The sequence below is a fragment of the Cervus elaphus genome, chromosome 30 (genome assembly GCF_910594005.1).
Source record: "Cervus elaphus chromosome 30, mCerEla1.1, whole genome shotgun sequence".
NCBI classification, from domain to species: Eukaryota; Metazoa; Chordata; class Mammalia; order Artiodactyla; family Cervidae; genus Cervus; species Cervus elaphus.
In genome coordinates, this window is record NC_057844.1 from 25,965,101 (window position 1) to 25,986,523 (window position 21,423).

The following is a 21,423-nucleotide window of genomic DNA, read 5'->3' on the forward strand; positions in this document are numbered from 1 at the left end:
GCTTACATTTCAAAAGAGAATGTGTTTTTTTCCCCCATTTCTTTAAGCTTGTAGAAAGCAGTTTGAGGATCTTTCCTTATCTCTGTTTGATATTATCTTACTCTTATTAGAGTAATCTATTGCTTTTCTTATTGACTATATTTTTTTCTAGGGAAGAATCAGACTTTCTTGAAAATATTTTTCTTTTTTAGAAATTTCTAGCAAGAGGAACAATTGTAAAATAAATTGCCATTTGCATTAAGTTTCTCATCAAAGAAATGAGAAGGTGATAAAGGGACGATACCTAACATATTCTTAATAGCTGGAGATAAACTAATTGTAGACATATTTTAGAACCATAAATGTATGGAATTGCATGATTTAAAGAACAGGGAAATTCACAAAGGTCGACTTACAACTCATGTGGCGTAACAATACTAAGTCATGAGGAAAGAAGCCAAGTATGGAATGAAATTGGAAGAGAAACCTCCTCAAAGTTAAGTTTTGGCAGGAGGAGGGGGCCTTTGTGTGCCATATTTTCAGTGAGAGCTAATTATATTGGTCACATTGTGAATTGTGTAGAAAGGAGATTGTTGCTTCTGGTACCTTAGATACAGGTGACTGAACTTTTTTTTTTTCTTAAGTATAAGCATTCCTTTTGGTAAAGATTACCTCATCAGAGCGTAGTCAACAGAACCTTTAAAGCTATGCTCTTTAACTGGTATCAAGAGGAATGAGGAATTATAAATATTTTTTTGGGAAAATAATATTAAAACAGAAAGGATAGGCCATAATCAGTAATGCCAATAAACGGACTGAATTTCTTGGCTTTTATTTTTGTGGTTGTTTGTAATTTCACTTAAAATATACTAAATAGGTGGCGGTGAAATATTTTAGTGTGTCTAACACAAGCTGGTGTGGCTTCAAACAAGGAAGACCCTGCTGCAGAGATATCCCTTATTTTGTTGCTAGAGGGTGCTCTTGTTAAGAAAATCTCATCACACAAGCGCTGCTGAGAATCTTGCCCAACCTGGTGATGTCAGCGTCACCATGGAGATCTCATTCCAGTGAGGGGAAGTGGATTCCACAGTCCTGCTTTGGAAATGTGTAACTAGCAGATGCTTTTATTGCCTTTGTTTGAATCCTTGCCCTTGCAGAGCAATTCAAACCGGAAGCTCAGAGGAGAGGAAGTCCGTATTTTCTTCAGTGTTTTTTTTTTTCCTCCACAAGCAGCTTGGTCCCCTGTGATGAGAGTGCATGATGGCAAGTTAATGGGAAAGATATGATTTCAGATTTCACATAAAGAATGTCAGAAAACTGAATATGTTTTCCTTGAGTCAAAGAAATAATTCCAACTTGCTTTAATAATTTTATTAGGTAACTTTTCATTATACACTATAGGATAACTGAGTGGTTTTATCAGCTGTAATTTATAATACATGAATGCAAGGGTATATGTTTCTATGCATTTGAATAGTCTTGTTTTCCTGAAACTTGGCAGGTAAAAGCCTGCCTTTGAATTCTGACTGACCTAGTTTCAAATTCCTATTGATCTTCTGTTTAATTTGGCTAAGTTTTTCTAAATGTGTAAGGTATGGATACTGTGTGTGTGTGTGTGTGGTCAGTTGCTCTTTCTTGTCCAACTCTGCGGTCCCATGGACTGTAGCCTGCCAGGCTCCTCTGTTCAGGGGATTTCCCAAGCAAGAATACTGGAGTGGGTTGCCATTTCTTTCTCCAAATAGCATCTAACTATTGTCTCATAGTCTGTCTCCATAGCAGAGGGGCTTAAATGTAATAATGTATATTGAATATTAAGTGTAATAATGTATATAGAAAGGTTCTTGTTGCTCTCTCACACACATCTTTTCTTTATATCTTCATCACATATCTACTATGGTAAAACATAGAACCATTAGAGAAACTGATAAGCAAGAGAATTTAGGTAAGTGATTCAAGTCTATACGACTACCTCAAATCTGTGCCCAGAATCTACATATCATGACCATCATTCAAAGGCTTTTTTCCAGCATATCTGGCAATTACAATCATCCATGTTTTTTGAGATATGGATATATTATGCTAATCATCCCCAGGGATAAACTTAGATGCAATATTTGGGATTGGATTTTCCACCTGATGCGAGCCAACTATGGGGTCAGACTCTGTTGCTGGGAAAGATTGAGGGCAGGAGGAGAAGGGGGCAACAGAGGATGAGATGGTTGGATGGTATCACCGACTCTTATGGACATGGCCGATTTTGAATGAACTCTAGGAGATAGAGAAGGACAGGGAAGCCTGGCGTGCTGCAGTCCATGGGGTCTCAAAGAGTCGGGTGCAACTTAGCAACTGAACAACAACATGTGCACTTATAATAACCAAAGCATTAGGTAAGAACTGAAAATTGATTGATGGCACCTTGTGCCATAAGCTGATTACCTCCTTCATGAATTGCATACAATATGCATATAATGTGTTTTCTAGTGTAGGGACATTTTGACAGAGGACGCTTTTCTCAGAGGAATACACATCTCCAGCTCCCACAAAACTAAAATTTGGCCCCAGGAGTCCCTGATTGAGACAGTGGTTCATAGAACTATATATCCACGTGGTCGCAGGTGAACATACTTGCAGGTGACTTTCACAGCATCATTTCAGTGGAAACCTGGGGCATGAACCCAACTTGTTGTCAGAACTAAAATTTGGCCCCAAGAGTCCCTGATTAAGACAGTGGTTCATAGAACTATATATCCGCTTGGTCGCAGGTGAACATACTTGCAGGTGACTTTCACAGCATCATTTCAGTGGAAACCTGGGGCATGAACCCAACTTGTTGTCAGCAACTGCAGCCAGCTTCCTATCGGCTCCCTGATGCTAATTCAAAGAGCTTCAGGGACTTCCCTGACAGTCTGGTGGCTAAGACTGCGGGCTCCCAATGCGGGGAGCCCAGCTTTGATCCCCGGTCAGGAACTAGATCCCACCTGGCCCAACTGAAAAGATCCCACCTGCCACAACTACAGATCCCACGTGTCGCAACGAAGACCTTAAGTAAATATATATTTTTAAAAGTGTGCTTTGCCCCAAAACGATTGATACCTAGGACCCCCTAGACCCAAAGTGAGATGGGGCACCCATATGCTACCTTTGACCCAAATCTACTTTTACAATAGAAGCCTGTTGTGCCTGGGAGCTATCTGCTGCATTTTTAAAATTTATTTATTTGTTTATATTAGCTATGCATTTGATTTGTGCTTATTTGGAAGGAAAACTGTATTTGGGCTAATGAAAATAACTAAAATGTATTGAGGGTTTATCCTCTTCTGAGTCACAGTGGAATTCTTTTTTTTTTTTTTCCTTTTCTTATTTATTTATTTATTTATTTATTTTTCTCATGGGAACATTTTATGGTTTTTTTTTTTTCAGTTATTTTTATTAGTTGGAGGCTAATTACTTCGCAACATTGCAGTGGGTTTTGTCATGCACTGACATGAATCAGCCATGGAGTTACATGTATTCCCCATCCCAATCCGCCCCCCTCCCCAACCCGATTCCCCTGGGTCCTTCCAGTGCACCTGGCCCGAGCACCTGTCTCATGCATCCCACCTGGGCCGGTGGTCTGTTTCACCATAGATAATATACATGCTGTTCTCTCGAAACATCCCACCCTTGCCTTCTCCCACAGAGTCCAAAAGTCTGTTCTGTACATCTGTGTCTCTTTTTCTGTTTTGCATATAGGGCTATCATTACCATCTTTCTAAATTCCATATATATGTGTTAGTATGCTGTAATGATCTTTATCTTTCTGGCTTACTTCACTCTGTATAATGGGCTCCAGCTTCATCCATCTCATTAGGACTGATTCAAATGAATTCTTTTTAATGGCTGAGTAATATTCCATGGTGTATATGTACCACAGCTTCCTTATCCATTCGTCTGCTGCTGGGCATCTAGGTTGCTTCCATGTCCTGGCTATTATAAACAGTGCTGCGATGAACATTGGGGTGCACATGTCTCTTTCAGATCTGGTTTCCTCAGTGTGTATGCCCAAGAGTGGTACTGCTGGGTCATATGGCAGTTCTATTTCCAGTTTTTTTAAGAAATCTCCACACTGTTTTCCATAGTGGCTGTACTAGTTTGCATTCCCATCAACAGTGTAAGAGGGTTCCCTTTTCTCCACACCCTCTCCAGCATTTATTGCTTGTAGACTTTTGGATAGCAGCCATCCTGACTGGCGTGTAATGGTACCTCATTGTAGTTTTGATTTGCATTTCTCTGGTAATGAGTGATGTTGAGCATCTTTTCATATGTTTGTTAGCCATCTGTATGTCTTCTTTGGAGAAATGTCTGTTTAGTTCTTTGGCCCATTTTTTGATTGGGTCATTTGTTTTTCTGGAATTGAGCTGTAGGAGTTGCTTGTATATTTTTGAGATTAATCCTTTGTCTGTTGCTTCATTTGCTATTATTTTCTCCCAATCTGAGGGCTGTCTTTTCACCTTACTTATAGTTTCCTTTGTTGTGCAAAAGCTTTTAAGTTTCATTAGGTCCCATTTGTTTATTTTTGCTTTTATTTCCAATATTCTGGGAGGTGGGTCATAGAGGATCCTGCTGTGATTCATGTTGGAGAGTGTTTTGCCTATGTTCTCCTCTAGGAGTTTTATAGTTTCTGGTCTTACATTTAGATCTTTAATCCATTTTGAGTTTATTTTTGTGTATGGTGTTAGAAAGTGTTCTAGTTTCATTCTTTTACAAGTGATTGACCAGTTTTCCCAGCAGCAGTGGAATTCTTAAAACAACCAAAACAATAAACTGAGGCGTGAAGAGATGAACATCTGAGGGGCGGAGCTGGGTTAACACGGAACCCTGGGCTTTGACGACCGGGCTGTGCTCTTGGAGAATTGTCCCAGAGTGAACGTCCCTGTTGGGCCACAGAATCGCACTCAGGGAGGAACCATCTCCGCCCGGAGTTCAGGATCTTTAGAAACAGGGGTTTCCTGACTTGCTTGGGTCAGTGGTCATGGCGGAGCAGGAGACGCACCCCAGCCACCTGCCTCCAGACGCATGACAAACCGCTGGAAGGCACTGCAGGTTCCCCTCTGCTGAATTTCTGACTCACCGCAGTGTGTTAGGAGTTCCTTGGAGTGCCAGTCTGTGCCTCCACGTGCTGGAAATGAAGAGGTGAAGGCCGAAGGCAGTCCTATCCTCAAGGCCTCGCACAGTGGTGTCCAGAGAACGCTTATGGAGTGATGACTAGGGGTTCAGAGCAGGGGTGAGTCACTTTGGGTTGGAGTGTAGAGAGAAGATAAGGCTTAGATCTTCAATGGAGCTGAGTCATAGAAAGGATTTGAGTAGTCAAAGAGTTAGTAGGAGGGGATACCTAATGGGAAAAAAATTTGTTCCAAAGCCACACACACATAAGATAGAAGAAGTCCTTTCCAAGGAAACTAGGTAAAGCAGATAAATTGGAACATGTTTCCTGTTAGAGCATAGTACTTAGATTAATCCATCCATTCATCCATCCATCCATCCACCCATCCACCCATCCACCCAACCATCCATCCACCCAACCATCCATCCATCCATCCATCCATCCATCCACCCATCCACCCATCCACCCATCCACCCATCCATCCATCCAACCATCCATCCAGCCAGCCAGCCAGCCAACCATCCAGCCAGCCAGCCAGCCAGCCATCCAACCATCCATCCATCCACCCAACCATCCATCCATCCATCCATCCATCCATCCATCCATCCATCCATCCACCCATCCACCCATCCACCCATCCACCCATCCACCCATCCATCCATCCATCCATCCAGCCAGCCAGCCAGCCAGCCAGCCATCCAACCATCCATCCATCCACCCATCCATCCAACCATCCATCCATCCAGCCATTCATCTATCCATCCATCCATCCATCCATCCAACCGTTCATCTATCCATCCATCCACCCATCCACCCAGCCATCCAACCATCCATTCATCCACCCATCCATCCAACCATCCATCCATCCAACCATTCATCTATCCATCCAGCCAGCCAGCCAGCCAGCCAGCCAGCCAGCCAGCCAGCCAGCCATCCACCCATCCATCCAACCATCCACCCATCTATCCAACCATTCATCTATCTATCCATCCATCCATCCATCCATCCATCCATCCATCCATCCATCCATCCATCCATCCATCCATCCACCCACCCACCCATCCACCCAACCACCCACCCACCCATCTACCCATCCACCCATCCACCCATCCACCCATCCATCCATCCATCCATCCAACCATCCATCCATCTATCCATCTATCCATATCAACGCTTATTGAGTATCAGGCAGCATCTCCTGGCTAAAGCTACCATGGATTTGAAAGCTAGGTTCAGAGCAGATTTTGAGGATTCTGGAATGCCACACTCAAAGATGAACTCAATGTGATGATAAGTCATAGGTGTTTGTGTGAGCCATGGAGAGAGAGACTGAAAGTTTGCTAAGAAGAAGGAGATTAAGAGAATTAAGTAGGATCAGTGGGAGAGAAAGGAGGTGGGAGTGAGAAAAACCGTGGTCCACAGGTAGGAGGCTAAGCTGTGGACTGAGGTGGTGATGGGGGTGCTGAGGAGGGGTAGGGAAGGCCTGGGTCTGGGAGATGGTGCTGGGGCAGCATCTGTGGCCATGGAGACCACAGAGGTAGATGGGCACTGACTGTACCACCTCTTCTGGAGGCAGGAGTGATGGTGAACAGGGACAGGCTGGACTTTCTTTTCTCAAACGTCATCTCTCTGCCTTTGCATCTTTCTTGGACCCAGTCCTGATGGATGCTTCCAATACCTGATACCTGCTGACCAGAGATTTCACAGAAGAGAAGGTCAACTGTCACTCTCTCTTTGTAGCAAGGAATGTTGTTTTGTTTTAATCCATAAATGGAACTTGTTTCTCAAAAATGGTTACCACACTGACTTTTGAAAACCTCAGACTTAAGAAGGAATAACATTGCATAGATGTATCATACACACAATATTGGTTTTACATTTCTCTGTCTTTTCTAATCCTTTGATGTCAGAAAATACTATAATGCCTAAAGGGAAAATCTACAAGTATATTGGCCTAGAGAAAAAGATTATAAATCTTCCTCTGTTATCCTCTATTGTTAGATGGGATAGAATACATTTGTAGCTGCCTCCAGCTCAATGATCGAGAGTGAGAACAGAGACAAAGTGCATAGATTATTCTAAATCCATCTTTATTGTAACCTTGTGTTTAAGCCTCCTTTGCTATCAACTCTTTTACCAAGGCTTCTAACAGGGAGCAGTTTTCTAAATTTGAACTTGATCTACTGACCCTACCCACCTTCTCTGGGTGGGAGTTTTGTAAGCAGGGAAATGGATAAATGATGCCAGAGCAGAGAGCATAGAAAACATCACAGTTCCTGACAGTTGAACAAATTCTTTGATTTCACTCACTGAAGATTGAGAGGTAAATGGATACATGTTGCTTGGCATTGAAAGGACTTCTTCTCCCTGTCTTCTTTTTTTGTGTGTGCTGAGTGATGACAGTTACTTTTCCAAAGCCATCACTGTGTTCGTTTTATGTTCTTGGAGTCCTGGAGTTGGAAACAGCATCAAAAGTTCATCATGTTTCAGTTCCCACTTGGAACACAGTTCTACTTAAACCATCCAGTTTGTATCACTGTTGCTCTATTCTCTGAGTCTCGGGCTGGGAGGATGGTCATCCGGATATGATGGATGGGAGTTGGCTGGCAACCTGCTCATAACACATTATAGTTTTGATAGTTATCTGTTCCCTTAGCAGTGGCATAAAGTAGCCACCGGTAGATAGAGGCGATCTGGTTGGCCAACTGACATTCTGAAATGCAAATGATGGGAATATGTGGAAAGAAAGGGCATTTTTTTTCTTTTGGAAAACAGTATTTTTCATCCAACAGAGCTTTGTCATCATAATGTTTGGCATAGAACCTGGCACAGAGTAGGTCCAGCTTAAATGTTTGAATGAATTTAAAATTCTCTTCACTTAACGGCTGTCAGCATAGTACCAAAGGGAACCTATCCAATAGGAGAGCATACCATGCTGGTGAGGAGAGTTCCAGAATCAAGTAAGTCTGGGAAACACTGTATTTTTGCATCTCCTCTTTGGAGTTGCAGTGTACTTAGCACATTAAGGGTCTTGAGAGGATCAGAAAGGGACAAACCCAGGTGGCGCTAGTGGTAACTCGCCTGCCAGTGCAGGAGATGTAAAAGACACGGGTTTGATCCTTGGGTCGAGAAGACCCCCTGGAGAAGGCAATGGCAACCCACTCCAGTGTTCTTGCCTGGAGAATCCCATGGACAGAGGAGCCTGGCAGGCTACAGTCCATAGGGTCGCAAAGAGTCAAACAGGACTGAAATGACACAGCACGAAATAAAGAAATCTGTTAATATTGGAGAAATATTTTCCCAATCCCTTTGGCCATAGGACCCTTTGAGGCACAAATTCTATTAATCATTCTCACTTTAGGAAATACTGCTTTTTAGGGTTAATTGTTCATATATTTGCCTGAATAAGACGTGGTTTCCCATTCTTACTCATTTTTATATGCCTGTGTGCTATATGCTAATGGACAGATAGTTGGCACAGTATGGACTTATGCGACTAAAGTGACGACGGCCTGGGCAGGGTTGATTGTGATGACTCCCACGATGATCAGGAAAGCTGAGGTCACGATGCTGGGGTGCTGTGTCATGAAGATACAAATGAAGAGAGTCATGGTTGGAATCTGACAGAGAGAGAGGAATGAAACAGAGAGCGGGTTCTCAATTCAAAAGGCCTGTTATTAACCCAAGTAGACGATCAAAGCTTCTGAGAGTTGAAGACCTTCGGTTCATCTTCCTGGATGATTACAGTGTCCCTCTTAAGTCACCTGTGTTTTCAAGCTTTTAGAGACAGAATAAGCACTGACCACCACGAATGTCCCTTGCTCACACTTAATGCTTGCTATCAAACTGTGAGAGAAGGATCGTTCTGCAGACCTCAGCCAAGTGGTGGTTTGTGGGGATTTTGTTGTTGTTTTTGACTTTTATAGGAGGACAGCTGCTTTACTGTGTGTGTTAGTTTCTGCTCTGCAGCAAAGTGAATCAGCTGTGTGTGTTTGTGTGCGCTCAGTTGCATCTCTTTGCGACTCCCGTGGACTGTAGCCTTCCAGGCTCCTCTGTCCAAGGAACTTTCCAGGCCAGAATCCTGGAGTGGGCTGCCATTTCCTTCTCCAGAATCAGCTGTCTGTATGTCTGTTTCCCCGGTTTTTCTGACTCCCGTTCCATTTGGGTCGCAGAGCGCCGAGTCAAGCGCCCTGTGCTATACATTAGTTATCTGTTTTACACGTAGAAACAATGGTGTATGTATGTCCATCTCAATCTGCTAATCCACCTTCCTTCCCCACTTGGCATCCATGTGTTTGTTCTTCACATCTGTATCTCTGTTTCTGCTGTGCAAATAGGTTCATCTGTACCATTTTTCGAGACTCCACGTGTATGTGTTAATATATGATATTTGTTTTTCTCTTTCTGACTTCACTCTGTCCAAGTAGTTGTTTGAGAATGAGGGATTATTGGAGAAAAACTATCTGATGCCTCCACAGCATTGCATCTGGGGCTCTAAACGATGCTATCCTTTCCCACCTTACGTCTGCAAGTGCTCCAGCATCTTTGACTTGTCAGGGTCACGTTACAGGTTGAACTGACAAGGAGCAGAACCCCAGAACCCCAGCAGTACCCTGCAGATGAAGTACCAGTGCATAAGGGAGGGGTTCACAGGAAGCACAGACCAAAAACATCTCACACATCAGACACAGGAAGGCTTGTCTCTGATCCTCAAATATCCAAGGGAAAATGCAATAAATAAATACGAAAGTCTATTTCACGCAGGTCTAAATGGTGCCTTCATGTGACCACTTTACAATCTGCTCCAAGTGGTCAAAGAATATTGAAAATAGAAATCAGAAGTGTTTCCAGTGCCTTCTATTAGCATTATACATACTGTGAACAACAACAGCAAAAAAATTATACTGCACATCCACATCTTCAGAGAGAGAGCAGTGAGCTCGGAATTATTCATCTGGACTACATTTACTTGAAAAGCGGCATTTAGCTTTCAAAGTTCATGTTGGAGAAGAAGTTGAATAAAATATCAAAAGGTTGTTTTAAAACTTTCCCTTTGTGTGACCACAAGCTAGGGAATCATGTGAGTGTTAAAGTTCAGCTTAGCTTGAGGTGAGGGATGCAGTTGCTTCGTCTCTGTAGCTAAATCTCTGAAATAACTGACTTTTTCTATTATTACTTTTGTGAAGGGTACCATTTTTGTTTTAGATAGAGGTAGAAGCGATTTTGGGCTTCCCAGGTGGCTCAGTGATAAAAGAAGTCTACTGCCAATGCAGAAGACGCAGATTTGATCCCTGGGTCAGAATGATCCCCTGGAGGAGGAAATGACAATCCAGGCCAGTATTCTTGCCTGGAGAACCCCATGGACAGAGCCTGGCGGGCTACAGTCCATGGGGTCGCAAAGAGTCTGACACGACTTAGCACAGCACAGACAGGGTCTAAAGGAGATTGTTCTATTCCTGTTAGGGGACAAATATTTTCCTCTAGTTGTTGCCCCAGCGACCATCATCATGTAACTATGGCATCAGTTACGAGAAAACACATTTGTTGCTAAAACCAGGCGCTGACTTTTACTGCTCTCCAGGATGGTTGCAATCAGAGGAGTGAAGGAGCACCCCTTTTCTACAAGTTGCTGTGTCCAGTCTCTTGTGAAAATAAAGGGCTCTTACCTCCTAGCCTATTGATATATCAAGTCATAAATGTGACAGTTACCAGTTCTATGTACCTTATCCCGCCTTCCTGCACCACTGAAACGGAACATGTTTCTTACTAGTAACAGATGCTGAAAAACCTCCCTTTGAAATTCCTCGGGAGGAGCGGCCCTGTTGATGCCATTAGATGGGAAGGGGCTGGATGCAGATGTCCGCTGGCGGGGATGCTTTGCTGTGATTGCTGTTCTGCTGACCCCTTGCTGAGTGCCGTGCTTTTCTCTTGTAGGTGATGTGCCTTCAGGACTTTTTTGGTGACGATGACATTTTTATTGCATGTGGACCGGAGAAGTTCCGTTACCAGGATGATTTCTTGCTAGATGAAAGTGGTAAGGAAACAAAAAAAAAAAAGTTCAAAACCAGGGGAAATTTGAGGCAGCTTTCCAAAATGAGCTGCACTCGGGCCAAGATTATGTCAACTCAAAAGCTACCAAATCAGTTTCAGATCCTCAGCCAACATGGCTTTTCCATATCTCGAATTTCTTTGATATTTTTTTAATATAGAAAACAGATGAAATGATCATTGGGAAGGTTAAATCGTTTAGAAGAGTAAATTACCAGTGGCTAATTTATAACCGTTTTGTTAACTACATTGGTGTTCTATAGAAAAATCATGGTGCCGATGTCTACGTTTTTAATTATGTATTTTTATCAAAACTCAGAGTTGAAAGGTATGTTATCGTAAAGTTATTGAGCATGTGTCTCGACTCAGCTTTCACATGGCCTCCTTTCTCCTGTAGGTCCTGAGAAAGATGGTCTTGTGTCCCTTTCCTTTAAATACGTCAGAATTTGTGTGTCGTTTGGATCTGTGAAGGATCAAAAAAGAAAAGAGCATAGAGAAGGAACCGTTGATAAAGAGGGAACGATACATCTTAGGAAATGAATGTGAAAGTTTGTAACTTCAAGAATGGGTTTTCTGATACCATAAATCATCTCAGAATCTTAACAGCATCACAGGAAAGACGATTGCCCTGAACAGAGAGACCTTTCCTAAGTCATATGACTTCTGATTTAATTAGGGAGATAGTACATTATTTATTGTTAGTTCAGATTGTTGCTACTTGGAAATACTTTTTGAAGTGATAATGAATTTCTTGCTTAGATAAATGCAGATAAATTAATGAGTTTTTGACCAAGTGGGTGGGAAATACTGGAGCTCCAAATATGGCTGATGTACATTCACATAGACTGTCTATATTATATGCACATATGCATATCAGGTACATGCATTTAAACACATTACAGTTATTTCATCATTTTAAAATGACTTCAGGTGTATAGGGAGGGATAAGAATAAGAGAGGTTGCCCCTTTATCATTAAAACTTTAAATGCCTAATAAAAGATTTTGTAGCTCTATCACTTGAAGAGATTTAAGTTATTGATGTTTTGGTTGAAACGGCTGGAAGAGTGGTTTGGTACCTCTTTCCCTCTAATTAAGTTTTCTCTAAATACTTTGCATCTTTATCTCTGATAGACTCTCCTTGGAGACAAAGATTGATGCAAATCTATCACTCATGTAATGTCCAGGGGCGGGCTCCCCCAGCCCACCCCTTTTTCGGATGAGACAGCTTAGCTGTTGTGCAAAAGAAGTGAAGGTTAGAAGTCAGGCAGAAGAGCCGACAGCACAGTTTTAAGAAGAATAAACCTCCTTATTTCCAATTTGAAGAAAATAGCTGTTTCTGATGGGATGGACGGAGAGACCAGATGCGTTCTGAAATGAAAGTTTGAGTCTGCTGCTTTGATAACAGCAAAAAGCAGCCTGTCAGACTTGAACTGGAATCCGGCTCGGTTTCAGATCAGCAGAGCTGGCCTGGGCTTCTGCCACCCTCCATGTGCCCCCAGCCCCCAGGGAGACTCGGAGCTTCTCTACCACCTTGATTCTCTTGGGGTGGGCTTGGGGTGGGCTTTCGCCCTTGACAGTGTTCTCTCAACCCAGGTGGTTGCAGCCTACTCGTGTTCATCTGCTGTGATGGGCAGGCCGGCTTTCTGAAACATAGAACAGCAAAATCCCCATGATTTCCCTGTAGAAACCTTTCTCATGAATAAGAATGCATATATATATATATATATATACACACACACACTCATGCACACGCGTGCACGCTCACGCGGGAGTCAGGGGACGTTGCCCATGATGTGTGGCTTGGCCCCGTGAAGGACTGCCTCAGACTAAAACTTTAATGACAAAGGGAGAACCGCATATCCTTTCCTGGGATGAATATACCCCGAGCGTTTCTTGGTGTGAAGTACATCTGCTGAGTAACCGTGTACTCCCCCATATCCTCCGGGAAGCACGTGGCTTGGGGGTAGGGGTAGAGACGAAGTCTAAATTGAGATTTTTTTTTTTTTACTTCCTGGCATGAACCTACCCTGAGACTAAATTCACACGTTGACAACTGCAGTTTCCCCATCGCTTGTACAGCATGTTCTGGCGCTAATGTATTAACATTTGAATCTTTTTTTTTTAAAGTGCTCTGAGCATGATTTGCTGCAGCTTATCTGTACTTGCTAAACGATATTTGCAGGTCGAGGCTTCCTTTGGCATCTTCCATAGGGGCTTCCTGAAAGGAGGAGCAACGGGGAGGCGGGGCCAGCAATGACTGAATTAATATTGGCGCAGAAGCTTTGCTTGATTTAATGGCACCAAGAAGTGGGCTTTTGCCACAAGGCAGCACTTTTATTTTGTCTCTCGAAATTAAGCCAGCTCGCAGAGAGTTCAGGATTAGCAGCGTTACCTCCCCTAATGACTGCTGGGAAAGCTCCTGGAGACGGCTCTTAAGGTCTTTTCCAGTGAGACATTGTGACTTTATAGATGTTTATTTCACGGGACTACAGTGGAGCCATATCAATATTAGAAACCGTGAGGGGGCTTTCTTCCTCCCCCGTTTTCACGGAAAAAAAAATACCTTCCTTCTTCCAGCTCCAAATGTAACCATTTTAGCAGTATCGTCATCAATCACTGGATTCTTAGCACCTTCTACTGTGGTGGATGAAGGACTATTTTTAGAGACACAGGCCAGTGGATCCTTCCTCAGTCGTGGCTTGTGGTCTCATTTAGAAATGATGAAACATAGTCAAGGGAAATGCCAAATTGGAGACAGGAAGCTTCACACGGTTTTGCTTATATGTTGATGATAAACTGACGAATTTATAATTTGTTGCCCTTAAAAAGTGAGAGGATTTTGTTGAGAAATGCCTACCTCTACCCAGGAGGGTAAAGCAGCTCCTTGGTGAGGAGCCTGTCACAGGATGTCACCTTCTGTCCATCCCTCAAAGCCAACACCCCCCCCAGAGTCGCTTGGCCAGTTTCCTCACCTGCTTACTTCACCCCTGCCAGGCCTGACACCTGCTCAGGAGTTTAAATCTCACTCATCCTTTTTTTTTTAAAAATTAAATTTAATATTTTTATTGAAATGAGTTGATTTACAATGTTGTGTTAATTTCTGCTGTATAGCAAACTGATTTGGTGTTACACACACACACACATTCCTTTTTATATTCTTTTCCATTATGGTTTATTTCAGGATTCAGGATACTGAATACATATTGCTGTGCTATGCCGTGGGCCCTTGCTGTTTATCTGTTCTATGTATACTAGTTTACATCTGCTAACCCCAAACTCCCAGTCCATCCCTCCCCTTCTCCTCTCTCCTCTTGGCAACCACAGGCCTGTTTTCTGTCTGTGAGTCTGTTTTGTAGATAAGTGCATCTGTGTCCTATTTTAAATTCCACGTATAAGTGGTGTCATATGGTATTTGCCTTTCTCTTTCTGCTCATCCTCTCTGTTTACCAGTTCCCCTGTGCCCTTGATTCCTTAATGTTAATAGGCATTAATATTAATTCCTTAGTGTTAATAGGCATGACTTCAGACTTACATATTTTTGTTTGGATGTTGTCTATCTGTCTCCTAAGGTTGCTGTAACAAAGAGTCCTGTCTCTGGGGAATTCAGGTCCAGGTTTCTCCTGCAGTAGACAGACCCATCTGGAGTGTAGTGTTCTTCCTGGGTGTGTGATTCGAGAAGGGATGTTTCCTCAGCTTTCTCTTGTAGACCCTATGGTATCGGGTACCCAGGACCCTCTTGATACATGTTCCCAGAAGTATTCCATCCTGACCTTGGAAACAAGGACTCAGGTCCTGTATGAGATGCAGCAGAAGCTACACCAGGCACCACAGGGTCCTCATTGCTTTCCCCAACTCTGGGTGATGAGAAAGTAGGGTTAGAACCCAGCACAGTGGAAGCAATACTGGGACAGGGTTAGGAGACGAAGGTCTGGTCCAAGCCCGGTGTCCTGCTTGCTGTGTGGTCTCTACATCTCCAAGCCTGCTTTCCATTCTATAAAACACCTTCCCCCCCCCTCCCCGGGTTGTAATGGACCTCAAATGAGATAATAAATGTCAAAGCACGTTCAAAACTGTGTTCCTTATTACTTTAGTGAATGATGTTAGTGAATGACACCTCAGCTGAAATATACCTCCTGGTGGACTGCAGCTGGACTCAGCCACAAAGCTGCATTGGAAGGGCTTAATTGGAGGCAGATGTCACTAAGATTTGCTGCTGGGGCACTTTAGAACAAAAAAGTGATTATCTATTGCTTTTTTCCCACTCTCAACTTTTATTCCTGTGGTGGAAGTGAGAGGAGATGCAGTGACCTTTGAAGATACCCACAGTTTTCTGGAGGGAATCTCTGGAAGAGTTAAACCAAATGACATTTAGACCCAGTCAGATTTCTAAAACTGATGATGTTCAGAAAGTCCCAGCTCTTAGGTCCACGATGATTTGGGTTAGAGGGATTTTAATGGATCTGCTGCTCTGTCCTGGGGCTGGTGATGCCGAGAAACAACAAGGTCACTGGGGACACCAGAAAGACGCTTAGTGTCTGGGTTGGCCAGACCTCCTCACAAAGTGGCTTTTGAGCTACTGCCAGCAAAAGTCATTCATTCTTTCATGTGGAGCCCACCAGGCTCCTCTGTCCATGGGGATTCTCTAGGCAGGAATATTGGAGTGGGTTGTCACATTGTCCTCCAGGGAATCTTCCCAACTAGGGATGGTCTTCTGCATTGCAGCAAGATTCTTTACCATCTGAGCCACCAGGGAAGCCCATTCTTTCATACATCCATTCATTTATTCAGTAAGCTAAGCTAACTTACCATGTGCCAGGCAGTGCAGTAGACACAAATAATTGTAGACAGTAACACTTCCGTGAAATAGGACCCTCCTATGACTTTTAATATTGCTTATGTCTGAAGCTGTCAAAGGATCTTGGCTGCTGAACTTTGACTCAGAATATTAATTTTTGCTTGTATATTTTATCTCTTTGGAGTAATATTATGGTAAAATATCTGACGGGTCACAACATACTGACAATTCTTTATAGGTTTAAATTTTAATTGGATGATGTGTCCCATTTAAATGGAATCTGTGAGCAGATTTATTTCAGATGTGTGGTACCTGATGCTGGAATACTTGATAGGTTCAATAGATTTTGATGTAAGAAATGTACAGTTCTTATTTAAAAAAAAAATTATAACTGTAGTGGTAAATAATTGCCATGTTTCTGTGACCTTTTCTTTTTGAATAGAAAATCTGGTATGAGTTTTTATGAATTCTAAACAGAAAGCCCATTGGCTTACATGCTTGCTCTTGTCAGTAAGTTCCCAATTGCGTCTTAGCTGTAGAAAAATTAAAGGGGTTCTGGAGACTTCCTTCTCCATGGTTACATTTCAGCTCATGCGTAAATATAAAGTTCCCCAGAACATAGTGGTATTTTCTAATTTAATTCGCTGCCAAGCTTGGAGGCCTATAGATACTTTGGAGACATGTAGAGACACATTATACTTTGGAGACAGAATCTGACTCAAGTACCAGCTAGTTCCTTTTCTATGAAAAGATGATTTTCTCCTTAGGAAGGAAAGACATTGTATTACTATACATGCCATTATTAATTAACACATGCCATCTTTTCTTTATGTTTTCTCTTCCAGTCCTCATGGGGCTTCTTTTTCTTATATTCAGTAACAGTGACACCTGAATTGTTGACATGAAAAAACCTACAAAATGTAACACTGAGAATGAATCATATGCATGAGGCGTCTTGGAAACCATGAGTTTACAGTCCCTCCTGACAGCACTGCAACAGTTGTTCATCTATCCCCAACTAAAGCACTCTGTTTTCGCAACTTACACCTTTATAAGAAGGCCAGTTCCACTTTCCACTAATGCTGCTTTTAAATAAGTTTTTTCTTATATTGACCCTAAATAAATCTCTCTCTGACCTGTTCACAGTGGTCCTATTTCTGCCCTCCAGAGCAGTAAAACCCACCCACTGCCTTCATTCTTAGAAGATGAACTTTCCTCGTAGACCACCAGGATGATCAAAGCCAATTCACAGTAAACTATTTTATTTCATTGTCCTTCTAGACCCAAAATGTCCCTGAACATTCACTCATTTTCTCCCCTCCGCCCGTATTTCAAAGGAAGAAGAGTCTTTGTTTGGCAATGATAATCTTCTTGACTTTGTCTTCTCTCTTATTTGTGACCTTGCCTTTTCAGCATTCCCTTCCTCTTGTTCCTGAACATTTGTTGTTCTACCTCGGTTTTATAATCTCTTTCTTCTCAACTCATGATCATGCTTCAATTTCTCCTATCCTAAAGGAGCTGTCAATCATTTGATCAAACCACAGTGCCTTTCTGTCTCTGCCAAACAGCTTTAAAAATACTGTCCTTGAAACCTCCATCGCCTCAGCCTGACTCACGTTTTATACCTTTGGGTAAATGGTATGCTGAAAACACAAAAGTTTTTGTTGTTTTTTTTTAATTTACAGAATTGTCCTTCACTATTTCTTCCAGTGCAGGGGATGCTGGTTTGATCCCTGGTCAGGGAGTTAAAATCCCACATGCCTTGCAGTGAAAAAAACAAAACATAAAAGAGAAGGAATGTATAACAAATTCAATTAAGACTTTAAAAATGATCCAGTCAAAAGAAAAAAAATCTTAAAAAAAAAAAAAAAGACTTTTCTTTCCTAAGATAGTAAAAAATGTTATGAACTCTTCTAGCTACAAACCATCATCTCAATTCAGAAGTGGAAACATGTAGTCCTATGCAGTAGTCACTCCAAATTGGAATGGTTTTTCCTTATGGATCCAGGGCCCAATGTAGTGAGTTCTTTCTCTGCAGGAAAAAAAAAAAGTAGGGTTGATACCTTCTCTCCTCTTTACTCGCCACCTCTGTGCTATTGATCCTCCCAGGGTTGGAGTAGGGAATGGGGAAGTGGGGCTGGGTGATGAGGAGTGGGTGGTGGGTCCTCGTGACTGTGCTGCGGTGGCTCAGCCTCTCTGGGCATGAGCGCAGGTGCTCAGCGAAGTCTCTTTCGAGTGTTTGCATCGGTTCCTCAGGGACTCTCACTGGGAACATTCAACTCTTCTTCAATGCGGTGAGTTCAGTTTCTTCCAGTTTTGGCTACTTCTCCCTCAGTCCTGGTGTTCCCAAGCTCTGCTTTTTGGCCTCAGATGATCCTCTCGAGAAGAATGTAAATGATCTTCATGCCAGCTCACTCCCTCAGATCTGTCACTACACTCATATGTCTTTTGCCCCAACCACAGGCCACTCGGTGCCAGCAAATCTCCTTTACTCTGCTGCCAGAGGTTCTCGGAAGAAAAACCAGACACTCAAACACCAGTCTGTTATCTCCCTCCGTCCATAGATGACACTGACCGAGCTCTTCAGATCTCCCAGGGGAGCCCCAGCTGGGATGAGAGGGAGCATCTTCCCTCCTTTGGGGTTCAGGGGCTCACAGCGCAGCTCTTTCTAAAGAGATCCGTCTCAGAAATCCCCTTTCTCTCTAATACCTCTTATACCTTTGAAAGTGGGTAAGAAGACTTAAGGCCAGCAATCGTTTCTTTGCGTCTACATGGACCTTTCTAGAAGCTTATCCGTCTTGCAATTCACTCTGTGTATCTGATACATACCCCTTTGGAGTTTGGATGAAAATCTCATTTCCCCTTACATAATAGTATCACTGAACAAGGGTGATCATCACATCACTATATCCTGTGTTCTCCATGTTTTTGCTTCCTGACTCCTTGGAGGTATTTGTTTTGTCTTTATTTTTTTTATTGGAGTAAATTGCTTTACAATTTTGTGTTGGTTTCTGCTGTAAGACGAAGTGAATCAGCAATGCCTCCACATGTGTTCCCTCCCTCCTGGGCTGCCCCCACCCTCCCCACCCATCTAGGTCATCACAGAGCAGTTCCCTGTGCTACACAACAGATCCCCGCGAGCTGTTTACGTTACCCATGGTAGGTAGTGTATTTATGTCAAACCTAACCTCTTAATTCATTCCACCCTTCCCTTCCCCGCCCCCCAGCCCAGCTCCTGTATCCATGCATCCATTCTCTACATCTGTGTCTCTACAAAGCGGTAGAGATGAACGTAGTTCCAGGGCAGGAATAGAGACACATTGGATGTTTTTGCTGATGCCCCTTGTCCTTCGTGGTCTGTCCTGATCTTCTGCCCACTTCCTTGACTCTTCCTAAGCTTCTTTCAAGTTTATTCTTCTGTCACATATCCCCTCATAGTTATTCCCTAAGATTCATTCCTCAACTCTTTTTCTTTTCTACTTAATTGCTCTCTGTTCCTAGCCAAATTCATCTACCTTAATGGTTTCAGCAGTGATGGTTATGGTAGACAGTGACGGTGACAAATGGCAACCAGATGGTATGCAATAAGCAGAGCCTTTGAAGTATGTATAATTTTCCCAATTTTACAATTAAGGAAATTAAGGCTTTGATGATAAGCAATTTGTCCAAGGCCACACAGCTAGTTAGTGTGGAAGGCAGAGTTCAAACCCAAGTTCATTTATGTTTGACAACACATGCTTCATCTTTAAGTGTACCTCCTCTCAAACCTACATCTCTAACCCTGACTCCTCTCATGAGCCCCTGAACCATATTTCCAACTTTCTCTCATGAACTGCTTTCCAATTTTTCCATAGCCACCTGAAATCCAACACAGTCCACAGCTGAATGTATCATCTTCTTGGTCAACTTTATTCTGCTTCTGTGTTTCCCATTCTAGTGCATGGCTTCAGCCTTCTCCTCAACCACAAGGTTGTCACCATGGAGTTGTCTTCTGTTGTCTGCTCACCTTCACTCCTCCTGTCCAACAGTTTTATTCTCCTGATTTCCATTGTCACTGCCTTTATCTTGGGTTCCTTTCTCATAATCTCTTGCTTAGACTTACAAAGATTCTTCACTTTGCTTTCCTGACTCCAGCCATGTTTGCACACAGATTGATTCTCCTAAGTTCCCTTGATGAGCCTTGCACTGCCCAGGTCCTCCTTGGCATGCAGTTCTAGTCCTCCCGTGCAGTAAGTCAGCTCCGTTGTGTCTTTGTAGAGTGTTCTCATCACTTTCTTCTTCCCGTGTCCTCTAGCCACAGCACTGATCGCTGGTCTCCCCAAAGACTCCTTTATTTTCTGCATCTCTGCCTTTGCTCATACTGTCCCACCCGCCGGGAATGTTCTTCTGCCCTTTCTCCTGTGTCACCCAAAACCCAACTCCCTTCTGTCCTTTGAGGTTTCATTCAAAAGTGGCCTTTGGCATGTGGAACTCTGCTCAATGTTATGTGGCAGCCCCAATGGGAGGGTGGTTTGGGGGAGGATGGATGCATGTGTATGTACGGCTGAGTCCCTTTACTGTTCATCTGAAACTACCACAACATCATTAATTGGCCATTTGTTGTTGTAATTTAGTTGCTAAATCATGTCCGACTCTTTGCGACCTCATGGCCTGCAGCGTACGAGGCTTCCCTGTCCATCACTATCTCCTGTAGTTTGCTCAAACTCATGTTCATTGAGGTGGTGATGACTATACCCCAATACAAAATAAAAAGTTCAGTGTTAAAAAAAAAAGTGGCCTTTGTGGTAAAACCTCTCCCATCTACTCGGTTTCAATCAATTACTAATTTCTCATTCTTTTTATACATCTTGATCTCATTTCATTCTCAGAAAAATTCTTGCCATGTGGCGCTACAGTGACATTAATAGCGGATAAGAAACTGTTCAAAATCATATACTTACTAGGTAATAGAACTGGAATAAAAGACGGGGGTCCCAGACTCCTCATTTCATCTTAACTACAAGTGCCTTCAGGCTGGTCCTGGGTGTCATTAATCTCTATAACACAGCACCTATTACAGTGCCCTGAATATGGTAAGTGCCCAAGAAATGTTAGTCACTCAGTCGTGTCCAAGTCCTGTGCGACACCATGTATTGTAGCCTGCTAGGCTCCTCCGTCCATGGGGATTCTCCAGGCAAGACTACTGGAGTGGGTAGCTCTTCCCTTCTCCAGGGACGGTTGAATTCGTGTATGAATCTGCTCCACCTGTCAATGCTTCAGATATTTGAGGACTGAGGCCCATTACTTCCCCCAGATTTTTATCCAGGTTCATTAGGCAGAGCTTTCTTAAGACCACCCTGCTATCCCGGTGACATTTCTCTGGGTACTTTGTGGTCAGCAATATCCTCCTTAAAATAAACCCAGGATTGAATTCTGTATTCCTTGGGGGCTTCGAACAGTTTAGGGAATATGAACTTA

General features: G+C 42.9%; 1 protein-coding gene across 6 annotated transcripts in view; it reads left to right on the forward strand.

Moving 5' to 3' along the window:
* The window catches only part of DCLK1 (doublecortin like kinase 1), a 343,458-nt gene that overhangs the window by 168,457 nt on the left and 153,578 nt on the right, over nt 1-21,423 (forward strand). For all 6 annotated transcript variants that reach the window (XM_043891772.1, XM_043891771.1, XM_043891773.1 and 3 more), the window contains exon 4: nt 11,057-11,156. In XM_043891772.1, coding sequence (XP_043747707.1) covers nt 11,057-11,156 — 100 coding nt within the window. The remainder of the gene's footprint in view (nt 1-11,056; nt 11,157-21,423) is intronic.